At 36.7% G+C, this 22,859-nt stretch overlaps 1 protein-coding gene across 2 annotated transcripts in view; it reads left to right on the forward strand.

Moving 5' to 3' along the window:
* The window catches only part of ptch1 (patched 1), a 105,220-nt gene that overhangs the window by 40,929 nt on the left and 41,432 nt on the right, over positions 1-22,859 (forward strand). For both annotated transcript variants that reach the window (XR_015496811.1, NM_001305542.1), the window contains exons 10-16: positions 172-327; positions 2,695-2,793; positions 7,161-7,286; positions 12,865-12,983; positions 17,395-17,887; positions 18,127-18,436; positions 21,093-21,220. Coding sequence is in view for 1 of the 2 variants with exons in the window: in NM_001305542.1 (NP_001292471.1) it covers positions 172-327; positions 2,695-2,793; positions 7,161-7,286; positions 12,865-12,983; positions 17,395-17,887; positions 18,127-18,436; positions 21,093-21,220 (1,431 nt within the window). In the remaining variant the exon portion in view is untranslated. The remainder of the gene's footprint in view (positions 1-171; positions 328-2,694; positions 2,794-7,160; positions 7,287-12,864; positions 12,984-17,394; positions 17,888-18,126; positions 18,437-21,092; positions 21,221-22,859) is intronic.

Raw genomic sequence — 22,859 nt, forward strand, 5'->3', positions numbered from 1 at the left:
GTTTTTCATGAAATCTCAGACTCTGTGTGTGTACAGGCCTAGTGTTAAGTTACATGCAGCTTGCCAGTGCATGCCTGACCCTGCTGTGCCGTGACCGCACACATGAGAACGGCACTGCGGTAACGTGATAATGTCAGATTAACGCTATAGCTGTGTGTTATCTGTGCGCAGCTTGCCTATGCGTGTCTGACCATGCTACGGTGGGACTGCGCCAAGTCTCAGGGGGCGGTCGGCCTGGCTGGAGTCCTGCTGGTCACTCTTTCTGTTGCCGCTGGATTGGGACTCTGCTCGCTTTTGGGGATCTCCTTCAACGCCGCTACCACACAGGTACATCACACAAACATTGACTCATTCAGTAGTGTCATATCTTTCACAAATTGTAAAACCTGATTATTTTAGATTATAAAAGCATATGTGGAAACATACAATTTGTTTGCATAAACGTTACACAAGGCCTCATTTTACAACTAAGATTTTGTTGGTGACGTTTATTAAAGGGATGGTTCACCCAAAAAAAATGCTAATTTGGTTATCATTCACTCATATTCCATTTTTGACTGTCTTTTGTTGAACACAAAATAAGACATTTTGAAGAATGTCGTAAACCACCCAGCAGGCACAGAAAGTCAATATGTCGTTTGATTGAAGTTGTACCCGAACGTCATGAGGAGTTTCATTTTGTTTAGAAATGAAAATCAGGCTGATTTCAAAACCCAACGTCAGGCCGACATCAGTGTCCAACATCTAACCTAAAATCAACAGCTTGACATTGTGTGTATGTTGCCACTATGATGTCTATCAGACATTGGATTTTGGTTGCCATACCTGACGAATAAATGTCAGTATTTGACATTAATATGACATTGGATTTAGGTCACTTTCCAACACAACCTAAAATCAACCAAATATCAATATCATTTGATGTTGTTATTGGACGCCAAATAATGTTGTCTTTAGAAGCTGGCCAAACATTGAATTTTGATCACCTGATGTCGCAACCTAAATCTAACCTAATATTTACATCTTATGATATAGTGTGCCTGCTGGGTAGTACCATTGACTTCCATAGTATGTTTTTTTCCTATATGGATGTTGATGGCGACCAGTCTTCATCATTCTTCAAAATATCTCTTAACAGTTTGGAACCACTTGAAAGTGAATAAACGGATGATCTTTCCCTTTAATGTAACTATCAAAGAGACATGTTTTTAGTTGTGGATCATGCACTATATATAAGCCCATTCTCATCTAAATCACAAGCATCACTACAATGGTAACCCTACAAAGATAAACACAACAGAAACCTTGATAAATCCAAAAATAGCACAAAATTACAATTACTTATTTATGTTAATCTATGTTAATGTTGGTAAAATGCTTAATTTCAACACTTATTTTCCATATACTGTCTAATGCAAAGCATGCTGGAAACTGCAAATCTGTTTCTAATCAGCCAGTTTATGGGTATAGTTGATGCAGAAATTAAATTCTGCCATCTTTCCCTCACTCTTCCCTTGTTTTAAACCTTTATGGGTTTTTATCTTCTGTTAAAGAGCCCCTATTATTGATATGAATTTATTTTTACCTAATTATCCCAGCGACTCCCATAAGAATTGTTCAGTGATTCAGTTGTTCCCAAACCCTTCCTTAGCGCAAAGCAAATCTGCTCTGATTAGACCGATGACAGTCTGTTGCGATTGGTTGACAACGTTCAGCGCGGGACAGAGTGAAATGCGGCGATGGCTTATCAACAATATTGAAGTAGTCAGAGTTCATAGTGTATATGTGAGCATACCTGCCAACACTCCTGTTTTTCCCGGTAGTCTCCCGTATTACAGACCCATCTCCAGACACACACCCAATTTGTTATTTATATTGGAAAACTCTTGTAATTTAAAAAATAAATCAATAAATAAACCTCAACCAGTGACTCTTCACAGTTTCATTTTTGGGTAGAGAAAATAACACTAACTTTCCCCTCACACTTCCAATAATATCCAGCTGAGCACAGCGTGACTTGATTTAACCGGCGTCAGCTAAAGTTCTTGTCTTCCTCTTTTTCTTTGCCACTGTTTTTGTGGGCGGGGCCGCAGGTTTAAATTTTCCCGGGTTTGCGCGTGCAACAATTGGGCGGGGCTTAAGTTTCGTATTGACGTCACCCGAAATGGCTAAAGACTCGTTATCAAGATGATTGATTTGAAGCACTTTGAGTCGACTCTTTTATAGATGAATCAACAGTTTTAAACACTACACTTTCAGATTTAAGCCTTAGCTGGGTATTTTACTTCACTCAGAGCTGTGTTACACACTCCATGGAAGGTCATTTTCAAAAACCCATAATAAGGGCACTTTAAACACATATTTTGTATGGTATTCCTGTAACCCTTGACTTCCATAGTATCTGTTCTTCCTACAATGAAAGCCAATGGTTGCAGGTTTTCAGTTTTCTTCAAAATATCAAAAGTAAGAAACTATTAAAGGATTTTGGAACCATTTGAGAGTGAGTAAATAGTAAGTACATGTTAATTTTTGTGTGAGTTGTCCCTTAAAATTTACTTTCGAGTTCACATAACTTATTTTCTTGAGTACAATTAATGTTTTAAAAAATATTTAAATGAAAAACTAATTTCATCAAATTTCATCATTAGGTTTTACAGTGCATATACCATGATTGTGTGTTTTGTGTCTTCAAAGGTGTTGCCGTTCCTGGCTCTTGGCGTCGGGGTGGACGATGTCTTTCTCCTGGCTCATGCTTTCAGCGAAACCGGCCAGAACAAGAGGATTCCTTTCGAGGTGCGTTATCTCATCACACACGTCCTGAAAAACAGGGACACTACTAAACAACAGTGGTTTTCTCATGTGTCAGACCCGCAAAAGTCACTACACATCCAAAGATAGTGTCAAGACAAGGCGGTCCATTGAGAAATGAGGGAGCCAGTGCGTTATCAGGAGGAAGAGGGTACTGTATATCAGAGCGTTATACCCTTATGTTATCATTTACCTGAAGGAATGTGTGTGTACCTGCCCCGGCCTGTGATGTAACTTCAAAAACACTGGCATACTTTGATCTGCTGAGGGCTACACTACACGATGTGACTTAAGACATTTCTCCCACACAACATTGAGGAAAAAAACAAACCATTGTACTACTGTCTGTTTGTTTGATTCACCATGTGAATAATTGGGTTCTATGACTCTCTAAACTAACAAATAAATGAGACTTTTTACATGTTGAAGTTAGAATTATTAGCCCCCTATATATTTTCAACAATTTCTGATAAATGAAAAGATTTTTTAACACATTTCTAAACATAATAGTTTTAATAACTCATTTCTAATAACGGATTTATTTTATCTTTGCCATGATGACAGTAAATAATATTTGACTAGATATTTTTCAAGACACTTCCATGCAGCTCAAAGTGACATTTAAAGGCTTAACTAGGTTAACATATTGTAGAAAATACTGTGAAAAATTCCTTGCTCTCTTAAATGTTTGAAAAAGAATATTTGAAAAAGAAATAAATAATTTCTCATGAGAGATAATGATTTTGATTTTAACTTTATGATACAATCAACTTTTTATGAATTGATTCGGGTTTACGATATTAGAACAATCTAACATTTTGATATTTTTTTACTCTGCCATATATATTGCTATGTAAACACAGTTTCACTGGATGACTTTAATATCTTTGTTTAAAAATAATTAATGATTTTAGATTATTATGTTTCTGTAAGAGAGTGCATCTAAAAATTGTAATTGACAATCTACAATTATAGATAAATTCAATAAAGGAAAATACAAAAATAAAATAAACAATGTTTAATTGTTTTTCATGGAGTCTTAACCCTATTCAGGAATATACTAAATGAATAATCAAATGTAAAATATTATTGCTTGGTCTTAATAATGAATTAATCATTACTTAAGTTACAAACGGTACAATTTCTTAGGCCTAATTGCTTTTAAAATCCTCACACAGTCACATGCCTCAAAAAAACTGTTGCAAAATGATCTATTATAATGCAGACTTTGCAGATTCATCGATGTGATTATTGCGGAGACTCACATTGCGATATCGATGCTGATACGATATATTGTGCAGCCCTATTTCAACTGTATATATGTCACAAATGTTACTTGTGCCACCCCACATGAACAAATAATATAGTGTTTTTTAACTATACTATAATAAGGTACTTGAATTAATCTGTTTAATTCGTTTGGGTTTCCTCCGGGTGCTCCGGTTTTCCCCACAGTCCAAAGACATGTTCTATAGGTGAATTAGTCAAACAAAAATTGGCCTTAGTCTACAAATTCTAGTGTATATGGGTGTTTCCCAGTACTGGGCTGCAGCTAAAAGGGCATCCGCTGCATAAAACATAGAGTTGGCGGTTCATTCCGCTGTGGCGCCCGCTGATAATCAGGGATGAAGGAAAATGAATAAATGGTTCAAAAACTAGTGTTTTACTATGAATTACTATCGTATTTTTCATCAGGGAGACTTGCATCATTTAGAAATAAGAAAAATGTGATTTATTTAAAGAATCTGCTACAGAATATATCATAAATACAAACGTATTAAAATCAAAAACATTATATATGAAAATATGCAAACAATTAAAAAATAATTCAAACCAGTAATTGCTTAGGATTTTGAACGGTTCTTCTTAAGAACCAGCTAATACAGTAAGAGTTATTTATAATTCAATAATCATTTTGTGTCTTTTTAAGTATATCAGAGAAATGTGGTATTACCATTTTTCAAATCATCACTTTGTAATTATCAATACTTTTTGTAAGGAGACAGAAATAATGGAAGTTTATAGGTTGTTAGCTTTGTACAATGGCAGTCATGTGTATATGATTTATTTGTATTTTTTGTGTTTCGCGTTTGCGTCGACTTATCTAGGCATATCTCTGTTTAGCTTTGGTGTGCGTGTATGTGTGGTCGTGTTTGAGAGGTGATTTAGATGACTCTCGTGCAGACGCCGGAGCTCAGGCATGTATTTGCTTGTGTTTATGTGAGATTGCGCAGCGTGCAGCGACACTTTTGTGTGGAAAGTAAACAGTTCCTCTGTATTCCTCCTGTCTCAAAGCTCTCTGTGTGTGGTCCTGCACGTCCTCAGACACACACATACACACACACACACACACACACACACACACACACACACACACACACACACACACACACACACACACACACACACACACACACACACAAACACACACACACACACACACACACACAAAAATTCCCTCTTTCTTTTTGTCTCCTCATCTGTACCTCTGTGTGTTCAGAGGTGGAGTTTGGAACTGTTTCTTCTGCGTTTTGCACCCTGAATGGCTTTGAAACGAGCTTATCCTAACAAGACAGCGAGCCAATCGTGTTTCTGCACCCCGGGCTGCTTTGTTTAAAAGGATATGTCCTGCCTTTGATGGAAAATATTTCTGTGTGAGTGAGGGATAAGTAGAAGGGAGGGAAATGAATCTCTTTTTTTGCGTTTTTTTTTTTTCCTCTTTCCAGAAATCCACATAATAGCTGGAAGAGAAAGGAGAGCTTTTCATCAGCGGTTGAGCTCATTAAGTTGTCATGGGAGGCTGTGTGATTATCAGCTCTTTTTGATGGAAACATCAGCGCGGTTAAATACAAGTTAAACCTTGGTGGAAGTCATGACGAGTCAGGGATTTATTAAAAGTAAAGAGTTTTTTTTTCAAAAAATGATTTCTGTTTTGATAGTGTTAAGTGTTGCATAGATTGACTGTAAATGCTTTTTTTATTTTTTATATATATACAGTTGAAGTCAGATTTAATAGCCCCCTCAGATTTTTTTTCTTTTTTTAATATTTCCTAAATGATGTTGAATAGAGCAAGGACATTTTTACAGTATGTCTGATAATATTTTTTCTTCTGGAGAAAGTCTTATTTGTTTTATTTCGGCTAGAATAAAAACTGTTTTTAATTTTTTTAAAACCATTTTAGGGACAAAATTATTAGCCCCTTGAAGCAATTTTTTTTTTCGACTGTCTACAGAACAAGCCATCATTATACAATAACTAGCCTAATTACCCTAACCTGCCTAGTTAACCTAATTAACCTGGTTAAGCCTTTAAATGTCACTTTAAGCTGTATAGAAGTGTCTTGAAAAATATCAAGCCAAATATTATTCACTGTCATCATGGGAAAGATAAAATAAATCAGTTATTAGAAATGAGTTATTAAATCTATTTTGTTTAGAAATGTGTTGAAAAAATAAGAGGGGCTAATAATTCTGACAAATTTTTCTGAGTCATGTAAAATATTAAAGTTTACATTTAATGACAGCTTTAGAAAGCGAAAGCAAAAGCCAAATCCCGGTCATTTTAGGAGATTTCAAAACTCCAGCCGGTTGCATTTTTAAGACCCAAAAAGGCCTGACTGTGTGTGGTAGTAGTGCTAATAATTCTCGCAAAGACAGTACAAAATGGAGAAGATTTTCTAGTAAACAAGAGAAGATTTTCTACTACTTCATCGCTCGTCGATGTTCGGTTTTATTGGACATATAAAAAAGTGTAAAAGGATGATAATAAAAGCGAAAAAAAGGTGTCACTAAATATTAATATATATTAATAATATGTATTAATGTATATTAATACATATTATTATATATATTAATATTAATATACCTGGGTAATCTCTGTATTTCCACTTGAAGAAGCAGCCACTCTCATATCAAATACACTGACTTTAGTAATCAAATTACACAAATTTAAAATGTAATTTAGTACATTACTGCGTTCCCCAAACATGTAACTAGAATACAGTAACATTACCGAGGAACATTACACCCAACTCTGCTGATGAAACTGGTGTCAAAATCATGCAAACTTACTAACATAATAATACCAGCATTTGCATATAATTGCCTTATTCAACAACTTTGGAATGGTATAGACCCTCATTTCATCATCATGCAAACAGCCAATCACAACAGTCATATATCTACACGAGTCTGATGTACAGTAGCAAACTGCTAGTTTAATTGTTAATATATGAGAGAAAGGGAAAAATGGACACAAATTTGGATGTAGAAGAAGTGGAGTGGGAAGCTACAAAATACTTGCTTTGTGTTTGATCACAATGTCATGGTTTTTCTCTGTTTTAATTCCTCAGGACCGCACTGGTGAATGTCTGAAGAGAACTGGCGCTAGCGTAGCTTTGACCTCCATCAGTAACGTGACAGCGTTTTTTATGGCCGCCCTTATCCCAATACCAGCACTCAGAGCTTTCTCCCTACAGGTTTGTGTACACTTTTTAAATTGTTGCTCTCTATCAGTACTTGAGTTTGTTTATATGACCAGGGGCTGTTTGTTGAAGTTTCCATGTCCATACCAGCTCGCTCCTTTTGCATATGTGTGTGTTCTACATCTTCATTGACTCCAGATTTCTCCACGTGACATTTATTGATTTCATTCATCAAACTGAGCGTGTGACAGGTTGAGAGAACTGGCGTGGCCCATAACCCCCCCTGTGGCGTGTGATTAGTGGTACGGCCCCCTAAGTGTGCAGATTGTGGGCATGTAACTCAATCTGGGAGTGGGGGTGGGTCACACGGATTGTTGTTCCACACATCTGCGGTTTATTTACGACCACAAGGCTATGGAAGCGACGTAGTAAAGAGGCCGAGCAAGAGGTCTGCCCACAACCTGTTCCTGACTTAAATCAGGTTTTAATGGGACAGTTGAAAATTCTGTCATTTACCCACCCTTGTGTGTTTTTAAAATAGTATGACATTTTTTGAGGGACAAGAAACACAAAAAAAATTTGGTCAGATTTTCAGATTGATGCTAGACTAAAAAAAGATAGACAGCTTGTCTTCACTTCCTTCTATTGTACAATACTTAAGTCAAATTGTGTCAAATACAGCTGCTGATTCCATTTGGAGCCTGAGTCTGTGGAGTAGTGGTCATGAAGTGGATTTATAGTATCAAAGTCAACAGTTAGTGACTGCTAGTTAATGCTCAACTGCAATTTTTTTTTACAAAAGGCTAATAGGAAACAACATGTATATACTAATTAACTTATAAAACACAAAATTAATTGATAAAATGTAACATTTTTTGTGTCCATTGGATGCCTTTAACTTTCATGAAAAAAACAGTTGTTGAAAAAATAAAGATTAACAATAGCTATGTTTTCATAGTATTTCATTTGTATGCGCAATTTGAAGATGCAAATAAAATTCGGTTGATGGAAACAGAAAGATGTGCAAACATTTTTAAAATGCGCAAAAAAAAAACCTTAAATTTACTGCAGTAAATTCTGTTTTTACTTTTGATATTTGGCTCCAGTTAATGAGGCGTGACGATTATGTTCTTTTTGACTCTTTGGATGGAAACGCTGCTTTTTAAAATTGCATTGGGATTTTTGGATGGAAACAGCTACTTTCCACTGCAGACAAGCTGTGAAAACGTTGTCAATTTTTGTTGTTTGTTTTTTTAAATTTTGAAACATTTAGAGGCCAATCACTCCAAACAACCTTTTCATCTCTGAAAATGCATGGCAAATTGCACTGCTTTTTTCTTGAATTTAGAAATGATCAGTGCACTGTGTGTCTTAGTACTGGAGTGCATGACGTCAGGTGTTTTTTTTTGCACAGAGTTTACCTTTCTCTGCTTGCAGGCGCACAGAGCACTCTGTCAAAAATGTAAATCGACTCTGTCAAAAGAAAATCATTTTAAAAAGATACCTCTCATCGCACAAAAAGTGTTCAGTATGATTAGGGCCTGATTGTGCTTTTCAACATTTAAAAATTCCATGCCCTCTTTATTTATTTCTTTTCTATTGCCATTGCTTTTCTAACAATGAAAGTCATTTCAAGAGTTCACACTTAGATATTGCTTGACACTATTAGCAAGTTTGGCATGCTGTCCCAGTAAAGAACCATGAGCTTGGAGATAATTGAGCCCAGGGCTCCCGCCTGGTCATATAAGGGGTTCCGAGATCAGGTAGGTCTCGAGAGCTCCCCCTGGTAAAGGAAGGAAAAAGTATGTTTCCAAGTATGTTTTGCTTCAGGCTTTGTTTACTTTTCTGGCTCAGTTTATCCACTTTGTTTATGCTTAAATTTAAAATTAATTGATCACAACTAGATTTATAGTTTGTCTGGCTTAATAATTAATATATTTGAAAATATATGCATTTTCTGATGCCTTCATCATCTTTTTTGTCCCTCATGACATTTACTTTCTTACTCTCTTGGGAAAATCCAATTAAAATGTTGACCCATCTTGTACTATATAGATTTTTGTCCAATTAGATGATCAGGAAAGAGAATGGCTGCGTCTGAAATCACCTACTACTCAGTAGGTTATACATTTGAATTTGAATTTAGAAAAGTACGTTCCATACAATAGGAACGTATCTCATAAAAGACGTGCGAATAAAGCAGAATTTCAATCCAACAAGTCAAAGAGAACAAAATCGTCACTTCATGTTTAACTGGCGCCAAATTTCAACAGTAAAAATGTAATTTGCTGCAGTAGGATAAAGGAAAGAACAGGAGGAAATGGGGTGGAAGGGGGAATTCTTCTAAGGCGAAGATAAGGCAATAGGGCGAAATCTGCCTATTTATTGTAAGCTTGAATCAATCTGATTGGATGATTGCTAATTACAGATGACAGACCAGCCACCATTAATCATGTCACGTGCTACTCTCAAAATTAGTTTGTAAAACTTCACTTCCATACATTCTGAATACCTACATTTGAACCTGCATAGTCAGTCTTGCTTTATTCAGCTGAAAGATTTTTTTTTTACTATTGAACATCTAAATCGTCATCCCCCTCACATGAAACACACACAGACTGAGAGCTTGGGCTACTTAACCCTTGAACTATAGGTGAAGTAACCTCGCCGTCATCCACATAACCAGCACAGCTGCACGGAGACAGACATAGGCAGAGATTTACACACTGATGCCTTGTTCTGCTCAACAAACACGCTCACACAAATCTCAGCCTAAATCCTAAAGACAGCCTCCCTTTTTGTGGGACGCTTTGATCCATAAAGCAGAAACCAACCATTGCTTTATATATCTGCAAGTGTAGTGTTTGTGTCTGGTTAGAGATAATATTTTGAGGGAAAAGATGTGCAGGACGTGTCTGCCGACCACACGCAAGATGTGACTCACGCCTAAACTCGCACACGCACTCGTACAGCGCTGTAGATCTGGTATTAGGATGTGTGGATTGATGTCTCACACACGTCTGTCAGACACACACGCTGCAGTCCAACTGGCACCTGTTCAACGGTGCCTGAAAACACTCATCTTTAATACCGCTCTGAACAGACACACACACACACACACACACACACACACACACACACACACAAACGTACATCAGGGTGATACTGCTTTGGTAAACGTGTTATTTCTTGCTGTAAGTTGTCCAAATGAGTTTACTTCAGCATTTAATATCAAATGCTTTATATTTTTGCTCAAAGTATGGTTACTTAAATGTTTGTATCCAAGTCTGTTTTACTTCAGGCTTTATTTAATTTTTTGGCTTAGTTTATCCACTTTGTTTATGCTTTAAAATGAATTGATCACAACTTGACTTGTTTTTTGTTTGGCTTTATTAATTAATATATTTTAAATATATACATTTTCTAATGCCTTCATCACCTTTTTTTGTCCCTTATGACATTTACTTTCTTACTCTCCTGGGAAATGCAATTAAAATGTTGACTACTCTTGTACTATATAGATGTTTTTTCAATCAGATGATCAGGAAAGAGAATGGCTGCGTTCGAAATCGCCTACTACTCAGTAGGTACTGCATTTGAATGGGAATTTACTACTTGGCCGTTTGAAAAGTACGTTCTATAGTATGACTGTGAGTAGTATGAATGGAACTCGGATGTACTACATCCGGCGTTTTGCCAAGATCACGTGACCTACCTGCGTAAGTTGCATCGTTTCACTCCCATTCATGAATTCTCTCGCGCATAGTGTGCATCAGATGCATACTTCAGAATCTCGCCAGAACTAGTTGGTCATCCTGGTACTTCTTGCATACTGTTTTTCGAATTTGATGAATTCGGATATACTACTCGGCTTGCAAACTGTTTTTAGCGTACTATATAGTATAAAAGTATGGGATTTCCGATGCAGCCAATGTCCCTCCTACTTACACCTCGTCTTTAATGACAATAATATTTCAACATTTATTGGATTTTATTTCCAAATAAATTAGTATTTTTGAAAAATTATTATATTTAACAGTTTGTTTATCAAAGAAGCCTTCAGATGACTTTCAAAAATGTGTTTTATGCATGTGTTTTGCATTATTCTGAGGGTAAAACGTTTGTTCTCATAATTTTTCAATGCAATATAGTAAATTGTTGGAACTACTTAACTTTTTTATGTAATAGCATGACCAAAGAAAAACAAAAATCTGAAGAAATATTTTCTTGTTGATCTTAAACTGCCTAAATATCTTGTTGTAGTTTAGACTGTGTTCTGATTTTTTCTGTCTGTGTTCTTTTGGCACCACACTTTCTTTCTGTGTTTTTCCTCCTGTTTCTTTGGCAGTACAAAAGCATACACACATGTCAAGCCCAACAGATCTCACTCGACATTTACTCACGCACATTCTCTCATCTGTTCTCTCTCTAGGCCTGACAGATTCCATATTTTGTTGTCTAATGCAGTAACATTCACACATTTTTTACTGTCTCCAAATTCTTTTGGAGTCGCTGAATTTCGAACACACGAGTCTCTCTCTTTGTGTCTTGGCTCTGTCAGGCTGAGCTGCTCACTGGGTGGTCTGGCAGTTTGACATGGTTCCAACCTCCACCCATAAAAAATACACCCTAACTAGGGCAGACGTGCTTCAATCTGCCCTCACTCTCTCTCGTTCTCTCTCACACAGTCTTACACTCATTGTGATGTCACTTTTCTTCATCCAGTTACTCTTTTCACACTAGTTATTCTGTGAGCTTCAACCAAATATATCAAGATTAAACGTTTCCAGTCACTCATTAGTTGGTAAGGTACTCTTGGCTCTGTGAAGTCTTTTTAGTAACTGAGTGATATATTGACTCTAAAAAAGAGTGGCTGGTTCCCATGTCTAATCCAACTCTGAGAAAGTCTCTTTTTTTGTCATTGGTTTGGACAACAAAACCAAAGTTCATAGTCATAGTTCATAGTTTTTCACATTGAAGAGTGTGGAATGAATTTTAAATTCAACATTGGTGCGATTTATGCTAAGAAATGTCAGTCGATTTTATTTCAAATTCAGTTTTCAGATGGCAAGCGTCGTGCTGTTATTCGTCATTCATTTGTTCTCAGTATAACTGTGTTAAAGTTTAATTTGTTGGCCACCACTGTATCAATGGTCTTTGCACTGGAGTGCATGACATCAGGTTTTTTTTTTTTTTTTGCACAGAAATAGCTTTTTTTCCAACTGCAGGTGAACAGAACTCCTTCACTGAGCGCTTGAGTTACTTAACCATTATATCGCATGAGAAACAAGTAATTGAAATGTCAAATTTCAAATAAAAATACTTTCATTTGCAAAAAAAAAAAAAAAACTTTTTGCACTCACTTGAAGTGGCTCTGTTCTTGGACAAAATGGGGTTAATGCGAAAAATTGGAAATGGAAATGCATTTCTATTAGGCTCACCTTGTTTACTGTTGGTTACTAGGCTACCAATACTACAGTCAGCTGCTCTGACAGCTTGATGCAAATGCACCTAATAGGCTTTTGGGATTTTTTCTTATTAGATAAAAATGACTTCACATTAAGATGGAAACCTGGCTACTTTTTGTGATTATTGAAGAGTATATGTGCTTATTTTTTTCTTTTTCTTTCAGGCGGCAGTGGTGGTGGTGTTTAACTTTGCCATGGTGCTACTCATCTTTCCTGCCATCCTCAGCATGGACCTGTATCGCAGAGAGGACCGCCGCTTTGACATCTTCTGCTGCTTTGTCAGGTAATTCACATATTCAACTGGCTAAATAAAGGCTCGATATAAACTTCTATTGTTTTGGTAACACTTTATTTTGATGGTCCATTAGTGTATTAGTAGACTGTCTGCTTAATATCCATTCATACTGCTCTATCAACAGACGTTTAATTGACTAAAAGAAACTTTGCAAATAAATGTGACCTTACACTAAGCCTAATGCCAACCTAATCTACTTATAATCTAATGAAAATTAGTTAGCATGTAACTTAAATTCAACAAACAGACCATCAAAATAAAGTGTGACCTTGTTTTTAAACTAAGCAAAGCATGGGCTAATGTGTCTAGTTGGTTGTTGTTACAGAACAAACTCAATTGGGATCTTGTGTCACCCTGTTTTTTTCACGATAACAGTCGATTGGATGCACGCAATAGCAGTTATTTAAACAGCTACTTCCTTCATAAGTAGATTATTTTATTCCAAATATTGAATTGATTAAAAATATTTTATTTGCTTCCTGAATGTAAAGCTTCAAGGAAGAAAACAGTAGCTAGCAAATGGCAAGTTTAAACCAGACAAACATTTATGGTATACAGCATATTTATACCACTTGTAATAATGTTTTTGAACATGTTGATTTGAGATGAAGCTTGTGTTATTATTAGTTATCAGTTTCTATTGAGAATAACAGACTGCTTAAATAACCAATCAGAATCAAGTATTTCAGAAAGGCATGTAATAAATACATTTAATACACTTACACCTACACTAATGAATAAATAAAAATAAATAAATAAAATCTTGCAGTTTTAGAAGAAAATAATAATAATATTAATAGTAATAATTATAATTTTTACCTTTTATCTAGATGTGTTCTTAAAGACTTTTAGGCTTTTATAGGTACATTTATCTCTTACTTTGGTCAATTTTCTGAGTTCAAATACATGTATATATATTTTCTTCAATATCTCTGGGAAAATGTGTATCCACAAAATGCAGATAAAAATGTACAAGAATTAATGTTATCTGAGCTTCACATGATTAATTTCTGAAGGATCATGTGGATTGATGGCTGCAGAAAATTCAGCTTTGTCATCACAGAAATAAATAAGTTTTTAAAGATGATTATAGTTCAAAACAATTATCTTAAATACACATATAAAGTTATTGAAGGTATTTTTTAGAAACGTGTTAAGTTAAATGTGTTAAACGTGTAAAGTATAGCAAACACTAGCACACTTTTCTTCATTTGAGGACCTCCCAACAAAATTTTTTAAGATGTTTTGTTAAATTTGTGATGATGCCTAATAAAATGATGCCATTGAGGTGCAAGTAGCATGCACCAATTTTACACTAAATAATATACATAAAGATGGTTTAACTAGAGAGAATTTAATTTGTTTTATTATAATTGTTAAGACCTTTTCACATTTTGATAGATATTTGTCTCTCACAATTATAGCAAAACAAGCACAGACAGACTCGCACTGCCATAAAGCCATCCATCACCCATTCTCTGAGGTCATGGATATGATTTTGGGAATTTTCTTACAAATCAATTCTATATGAAAACATACAAAGCACAATAGGCTCTTATTACACTGATTTCACTACAAACAACACTATTAAGCAACAACCTGCCTTAACTTTTATACTTTGTGTGGATATACGTGCATATTGATGTTTATCTCTGTCTGTGGCCCCGGGCCCTCAAATAAGACATGCTCTTGCCTCTCTTTCTTACTGCAACATTTAATGGTGTCTAATGAGAGAGAGAATGAGAAAGCAAAATCAGGCTATAGGCAAATATTTTACCTTCTTAGTCATACAGCCAAACTTCTGCAGGAAATTAAACCTGATGCCTAAACTTTCACCATGGTTGAAACGCTTGCTTTCTAGTCACTGGCACTCACTCGCCTCTTGGCTTTAAATGCTCTTGACTGGAAAGCTGATTGCGGTTGTATTTACATGTATTTGCATGAGTGCTTAGGAGAAACGAGTTGCCACATCTGAAGGATGATCACTAGCTCACACGCTAACTTTGCCTCCAACTGCACAAGCTTCCTATTGCCTACATTTGCCTAAAGCTTGATTTATACTTCAGCATTGGGTGATCACCGTACCACACGACACATACCTTGCATGTTGCCAATGCTGCTGTGAGTGTTTACATTTCATTCATTCATTTTCTTTTCGGCTTTATTTATCAGGGGTTGCCACAGGGGAATAAACCGCCAACTTATCCAGCATATGCTTTACGCAGCGAATGCCCTTCCAGCTGCAACCCATCAATGGGAAACATCTATACACACTCATTTACACACATACACTTTGTACAATTTAGCTTATTCACTTCACCTATAGCGCATGTCTTTGGACTTGTAGGGGAATCCAAAGCACCTGGTGGAAACCCACGCAAATATAGGGAGAACATGCAAACTCAATACAGAAACGCCAACTAACCCAGCTGAGGCTCAAACCAGCGACCTTCTTGCTGTGAGGCGACAGTGCTACCCACTGCCCGCTACTCACTAATCTGACCAATCTGTTTATCACTCTTTACTCATACCAGATTCCTCAATGAAGCTAATCAGGGTTGAGCATTACCAATACTTTTATGGAAGACCTCATGAGAAAGCTAGGTTTGTGCTGCTCTGCCAATAAGACCTCTGAAACACTAGTAGGCAGTGGAGTTTCTTTGTTTCACTACGTCCAGTTTCTTTGTCAGTGTTTTGGGTAATGACAGAAATGTGTGATGCTAATGTAGAATGCTGCTCATTCACAAAATATAAAGTCAGGAACCAGCAAACATTCAAGAACTTTATTCATAATATATACACAAAACAAAAATATCAATCTGTAGCTCCTGCATGGGACTCGAGACTTATTAAACACTCATGTGAGCCCTCACTCCACTACCAAACCAACCAATGGCTGAGCTTGCTCCATTGCAGTGTGTAGTTTCATTTTTTGAGAGCTATTGTCAGATTACAGCAAAGGGTGTGCAAAAATTGGCATCGGATCTATCTTGTGCACTCAATGCAGAATTATAAATTGGCCTTAAGGTATTGTACTTACTGCCAATATGGTTTAAAGGATTCTGCAATGACATACACTTGCTAAAAATGGGACTTCAAACAGGAAACTCGGTTAATTTCAGCAGTTTGATATTAGATTGTTGACATAAGATACATCCTTAAAATCTATAAATTCTAATCAGTGGCTTAGAAGGCGGAACTAGTGACTGACTTAAAACTAAACTACAAACTTAAGCATAAAAATATGACATGTTTTGTAAAACGCCTAATTAGCGTTTCACTGTGGTGACTCCTGATAAATCTGTGACTAAAGGTTGATTTATACTTCTGCGTCAAGCACAGGTGTATGGTCCGGCGGAGCCTTTGCGTGGTCAAATAACCTTCGCCTTGGCAGACGCTGATGCGCACCTCTCAAAAAATGTAACTAAAGGTTTTGTGATTGGTCAGCTTGGTAGCACTGATGAGCGTAGGTGGTGCTGAGAGCCGAGAGCCCGATGGAGTAATTGTTTACAAGTGTCAAGTGCCGTGAAGGAGCTCCAGATGGAAACTTTTGTTTTGGGTTTACCTTATGATTAAAGTTGTTGCACGTCTGCTGGTTCCCACCTTGAATGAGCAAGTTTTAGCTACTTGTAGCATTCAGAAAAAACAGAACACCCGTGAAGAAACTCGACACAGTGGATTATACAAACTTACTACCAGCTAGCTTATCGGAAATGCTATTGTCGAGCAACACAAACAGCAGGCAGAAGTATAAATCCACATCTATGTGGAAGGCAGGTGCCGTGGGTCATGCAATTACTTGATGCAGAAGTATAAACCAGCCTTAAGCCGAAGGAAAGTGATTGACAGGCCCTCACTTCACTGTATAACTGCAACAAGCATTACCATTGCATTGTCTCTTATTAATTTCTGCATGTTTAAATGAGCTGTGTGGAGGTTTTGTGCTCTTAATGGTGAAAATCACAGATGTGACGGAACCTGTCATAGGAAACCAAAAAAGATGAACATGCTTGTCTTTATGTCAGGACGGTGCAAAGTTTCCCAGATGCATTGGTTGTCTTATACTATGACATACTGCATGAAATAAAATCATCCAACCTGTGACCTTGCAGGTTTTGCTTTCCCTGGGAATCAAATCCACAACCTTGGAGTTGCTGGCATCATACTCTATCATTTAAGCCACCCTACAACAATTGCCATTTATTATGAAATGGATTAGGCAAAAATTGACTGATATTTGTTGTCTATGTTAGTTTATTCTGTGCAGGCCAGTTTTATCCAGCTCTTCTATATAATTTCCTGTAATTTCATGATATAAATTCTTATTGCAGGAAATACCTAGTGTTGCATGGTGATTTTGTGTTACTGAAAAGCACTTGCCTTTCTCTCTCTCCTTTAGCCCTTGCGCTAACCGAGTGATCCAGTTGGAGCCACAGGCAGCGTATGCCGATTCCTCAGCGGACTCGAGTCGCTACAGCCCTCCACCCTCCTACAGCAGCCACAGTTTCGCCCAGCACACCCAAATCACCATGCAGTCCACCGTACAGCTGCGCACCGAATATGACCCCAGAACACAGGCCTACTACACCACGGCTGAGCCCCATTCCCACATCTCTGTCCAACCCTACGCCCCCAATACAAATCCTAACCCCAACCCCAACCGCAACAACAATAACAACAACTGCACCAACAACAGCAGCAGTGCAGTGCCAGGAGTAGCCACTGATACAGCATCCTGCCAGAGTCCAGATGGCGCCAGCTCCACACGAGACCTGCTATCTCAGTTTGGGGATTCGGGTATACGTTGTCTGGATTCTCCGTATTCAAGATGGACTTTCGCATCATTTGCTGAAAAGCACTACGCACCATTTCTGCTTCAGTCTACAACGAAGGTAAGGCTAAAATGCTTTTTTTGCAATTGTGTTATATTTTGGAGGCCAGCAATGAGCTAATCTCTTGGCGTTTAATGAGCTTATCTTGTTGAGTTGTGTAAGTGTTATTTTGTGAGTCAAGGCCTTCTGAAAACCACAAACACCTCAGAAGTTTGTCATGAAATATTAAACAGCAGCAGCTTCAGATGTGGCCAAGGCCTGACTCATACCTTTGTTTTTGTGTGTGTGTTTCCTATCAGGTGGTGGTGATTTTCCTGTTCCTGGCACTCCTCGGGGTCAGTCTGTACGGCACCACCCGCGTTCGGGATGGGTTAGAGTTGACTGACATTGTGCCACGGGAGACGGGTGAATATGACTTCATACGTGCCCAGTTCCGTTATTTTTCATTCTACAACATGTACGTGGTGACCCAGAGGGCGGACTACGCACAGATCCAGCCTCAGCTCTATGAGCTGCACCAGCGCTTTGGCTCTGTGAAGTACATCCTGCGGGAAGAGAACGGCCAACTCCCGCGCATGTGGCTGCATTACTTCAGAGACTGGCTGCTAGGTAATACATCCTAATAAATACTAACCCCTAAACCCTAACCCTAAGGTGGAGCAAGCTTATAATTGTAATGTGAAGTGACACTAACAACAGTGAGTAAGGATCCAAATGCAGGTTTAATTATGCAGAGAATGGTCAGGCAAGTAGCAGTCAACATAGGAGCAAACAGATGTATACAGGCAATCCAGAATCATAGTCAATAAGCAGGCAGGTGTTCAAAGGCAGGCAGTAGACATTAATAAGTAAACAAAATAAACTTTTTTACACAGCGCATGTCCTTCCAGCCACAACCCATCTCTGGGAAACATCCACACACACTCATTCACACACACATTCCTACACTATGGACAATTTAGCCTACCCAATTCACCTGTACCGCATGTCTTTGGGCTGTGGGGGAAACCGGAGCACCCAGAGGAAACCCACGCGAACGCAGGGAGAACAAGCAAACTCCACACAGAATGACCATCTGAGCCGAGGCTCGAACCAGCAACCTTCTTGCTGTGAGGTGACACCTCTACCTACTGTGCCACTGCTTCGCCAGTTTTAGAATTTTCATTATTATTATTTTTTTATTTCGTTTTGACTTTTTTGTTTTCAAATAAGTTTTAGTTAGTTTTAATTAGTTTTTAGAGGTAGATTTAGTTTTTTTTAGGTTGTATATTTGGTTTCTAGTTTTAGTTTAGTTTTTACTAGTTTCAGTGTTAGTTTTGTTTTTTTTTGTTTTTTTTTTTGTAAATAAGTGTAGTTGCTTGGTGCAAGATTCAAATAATCAGAATAAATATTGTAAATTAAAAAACTTAACCAAAAATACATTTTTGAAACATGTATTCAGAGGACACTTGAACACTACCATCTACCCATCCTTAAAATCAAGTACAAAAGCCCACAAGATAGCAGCCCTAAGTACAATATGTGTGCAAGGCTGCTTCTACAGTTAGATTCATAGTAGTGATGGAAAGTTTAGATCTTTAACGCAAACCAGATCTTTTTTAACAATCTTCCCAAGTTAGTCCAACATACCAAAAAATGTTCACCAGTTCTCGAATCTGATCTCTGTGTACTGTTCTAATAAGTGAATAACTTAGAAAATTTGCTTATTTTGAGTCAGATGAGGTTATCAGGCATGTTAAAAAGTAGTTTGTGGATAAGTGCTTACTGGAGACGTGAAACGTTTCAAATGATTCAGTTCGATTTGGTGAACTAGTTTAAACAACTGGTTTACTTAGAACACAGGTGCCAAGTCCAGTTACTCAAGGGCCACAGCTCTGCACAGTTTAGTTCCAACTCTAATTAAACACACCGGATTAAACTAATTGAAACTAACACAATACACTTTCAGTTAGTTCTAGTTTTCATTTTTATTTTAATTAGCGAAAATGGTTTTAAAATTAAGTTGTTTTTTTTGTGTTTGTTTACGTTAACTATAATAGCCTTGAAGTGGAGGTCTAGTCTTACAAATAGTCTAGTCTAACAGGCCTACTTCCAAAATTGCTAAATCCAGCGATATTGCAAAATACAGCTTATTCTAATTCATAACTGCTCATTTAAACTGGAAGAAATTGTCTGACTGGCAAAGTGAAGTAGATTCATTTAAAAGTATAACATTTATTGGTCATAAATTAATTTTGTCCAATATCTGAACAGTACAACAAGGAAAATATAAAAAATATATATATATTATTGCCAACTATGTTTCGATAATTTATTTAATATTTTAATGACTTTTTTATTTATTAAAATTACTTTTTCCAAAAAAAACATCAAATAGGGAAATGTTCTTTTTTCACAATTTTGATCATTCTACAAAAATATACGAAATAAACCTTACAGTCCTCAAAATTTAAAATGGTAGTTTATATTTTACAGACTGTAGTGATATCTAGACAGTGCCTCGCTTCGTTGGAGACGACTTTTACTTTTAATGTTACCATCAACAGATCATCTGTTTCTAACAAACATCAATCAAGCAGCTAAACCTCCAAATCTGTAACACATTTAATGTCTTTAAGACGGATTATGATCCGAAAATGAGATTTCAATGGAGGGATTAAAAACAGAGAGCAAAAATGTGAAGAAAACAAAAGTAGAGGAGAGACAAAAAATGCAAGGTGAGAGTGAAAAAACCCAACAAGATTGAGAGATAAAGGGCAAGTCTCTGCAGCAACTTTCTCTTTCCACAGTGGCTTCTTTCCACCAAATCCATGCATCGAGCACTCAAAATGCCGTATCTAATCCCAAACTCAAAAGCAAACCTTGTTTTGCCCACTTTCTTCTTTAGAAAGGCATACCTGTCCATCCAGATGCAGTTTTGGGTGGCATGTTCAGACTCGCTCAGCTCGGCCAACCAGAACCTCACTGGCGTTTTTCATTGCTTTTGTTTAAAGCTTTCAGCAAACTCATTGGAACACATGTTTTCATTTGTGTGTGTATGTATGTGGGTATAGGCTTCAGTAAAGAGAGGGTGGAGAGAGCTGTCTTTAATATTGTGGTTTGAAATGGGTCGACAAATTGGTCACAGACAGTGAGGCGAAGGAGAGAGAAAACATTGTGCCCTAGAAACGGACCACTGGCGATAACTGACTGAGAGAAGAGGTTAAAGCGGTTTATGTTTTATTGAACAGGATCTTCAATGTAATGTGTGTGTGTTTTCTGGCAGGTCTGCAGGAGGCGTTTGATAAGGACTGGCAGGCTGGTAGGATCACTCAGGGGAACTACAGGAACGGCTCGGATGATGGTGTTTTGGCCTATAAACTCCTGGTGCAGACCGGTCGCAGGGAAAAAACGGTAAGCATCAATGCCAACCTGATTTCACCAAGTAGGACGTGTTCTTGGATTAACATTTATGTTAATCCTGGAACAACATTCCAATCAACCAATCAGAATTAAGGGATACATGTACCTTTTAGGCTTATGGTTAGATTTACACATTTGTACATGATTGTTATCCAACTATTATTCCCCTCTGACTTTGGGAATGGTTTACAGTTATGGTTGGGATTAGGGGTAGGGAATAAGTATGGATTACATTTTCCAACAAAAATGATGCTCCAGGATCAACATAGATGTTAATCCAAGATCATACCCGGCAAAATCATGACGTGCAAGAATCAACCTGCTAAGAACAAACTTGAGTTAAGCCTACAGTTCTACGCTGTCATGGGTTGTAACAAATGTTGATCAGAGAAATGATAGAGCCCGTCTCTACCTGAGGAAGTGCATCCACCAAACCACAGATCTCACCTATATACACTCTAATTAAACGCACGCTTCAGTTGCTGAAATTTTATTTTATTTTATTTTATTTTATTTTATTTTATTTTATTTTATTTTATTTTATTTTATTTTATTTTATTTTATTTTATTTTATTTTATTTTATTTTATTTTATTTTATTTTATTTTATTGAATGTGGAAATTGACAAAATTTCAGTTAAAAACAATATTTACATTTGTTGGATTCATATGACTTAATTATTATTAGGTAATATAAAATTAATTTTTTATTATAATTTCATATTTGTATCTAATTTAAAATCGGTTATAATAATAATAATAATATCAATTTGTTTTGAATTAGTTACTTAATTACTACTACTACTACTAATAACAATAATAATCGATTGACTGTTAATAGATCATATATACTGACTGTTATTTTGTAATATAAGAAATATACAATTTATTATCAGTGTCTTATTTATGTATTTTATGAAATTGATTATAATAAAATAATTTGTATATTAATAAAAAATACAATTTTGTAAAATTACAATAATATTTATTATTATAGCCATATATATATATATATATATATATATATATATATATATATATATATATATATATATATATACACACACAATGAAATTGCTAGTTATAATATTCATTCATTCATTTTCTTGTCGGCTTAGTCCCTTTATTAATCTGGGGTCGCCACAGCGGAATAAACCACAAACATATCCAGCAAGTTTTTATGCAGCAGATGCCCTTCCAGCTGCAACCCATCTCTGGGAAACATCCACACACACATTCACACACACACTTATACACTACGGACAATTTAGCTTACCCAATTCACCTGTACCACATGTCTTTGGACAGTGGGGGAAACCCATGCGAACGCAGGGAGAACTTGCAAACTCCACACAGAAACGCCAATTGAGCCGAGGCTCGACCCAGCAACCTTCTTGCTGTGAGGTGACAGCACTACCTACTGCGCCACTGCTTTGCCCCTAGTAATAATAATATTCATAATTGTAATAATAAAGTTTTGTTATAATCTAAAAATTTTTAATATTTTATAATGAAGCCATGAAGGTCATTTTTTAGTTTTGTACGCTAAAAATATCAATACATAAAGTGTCCTGGCCTCTTCTGCTCTTACCTGATATTTCCTGATTCTCTATTTGTGTGTGTGTAATATT

This window comes from Danio rerio, chromosome 8 (genome assembly GCF_052040795.2).
Source record: "Danio rerio strain M-AB ecotype USA chromosome 8, GRCz13ab, whole genome shotgun sequence".
Classification (NCBI taxonomy): domain Eukaryota; kingdom Metazoa; phylum Chordata; class Actinopteri; order Cypriniformes; family Danionidae; genus Danio; species Danio rerio.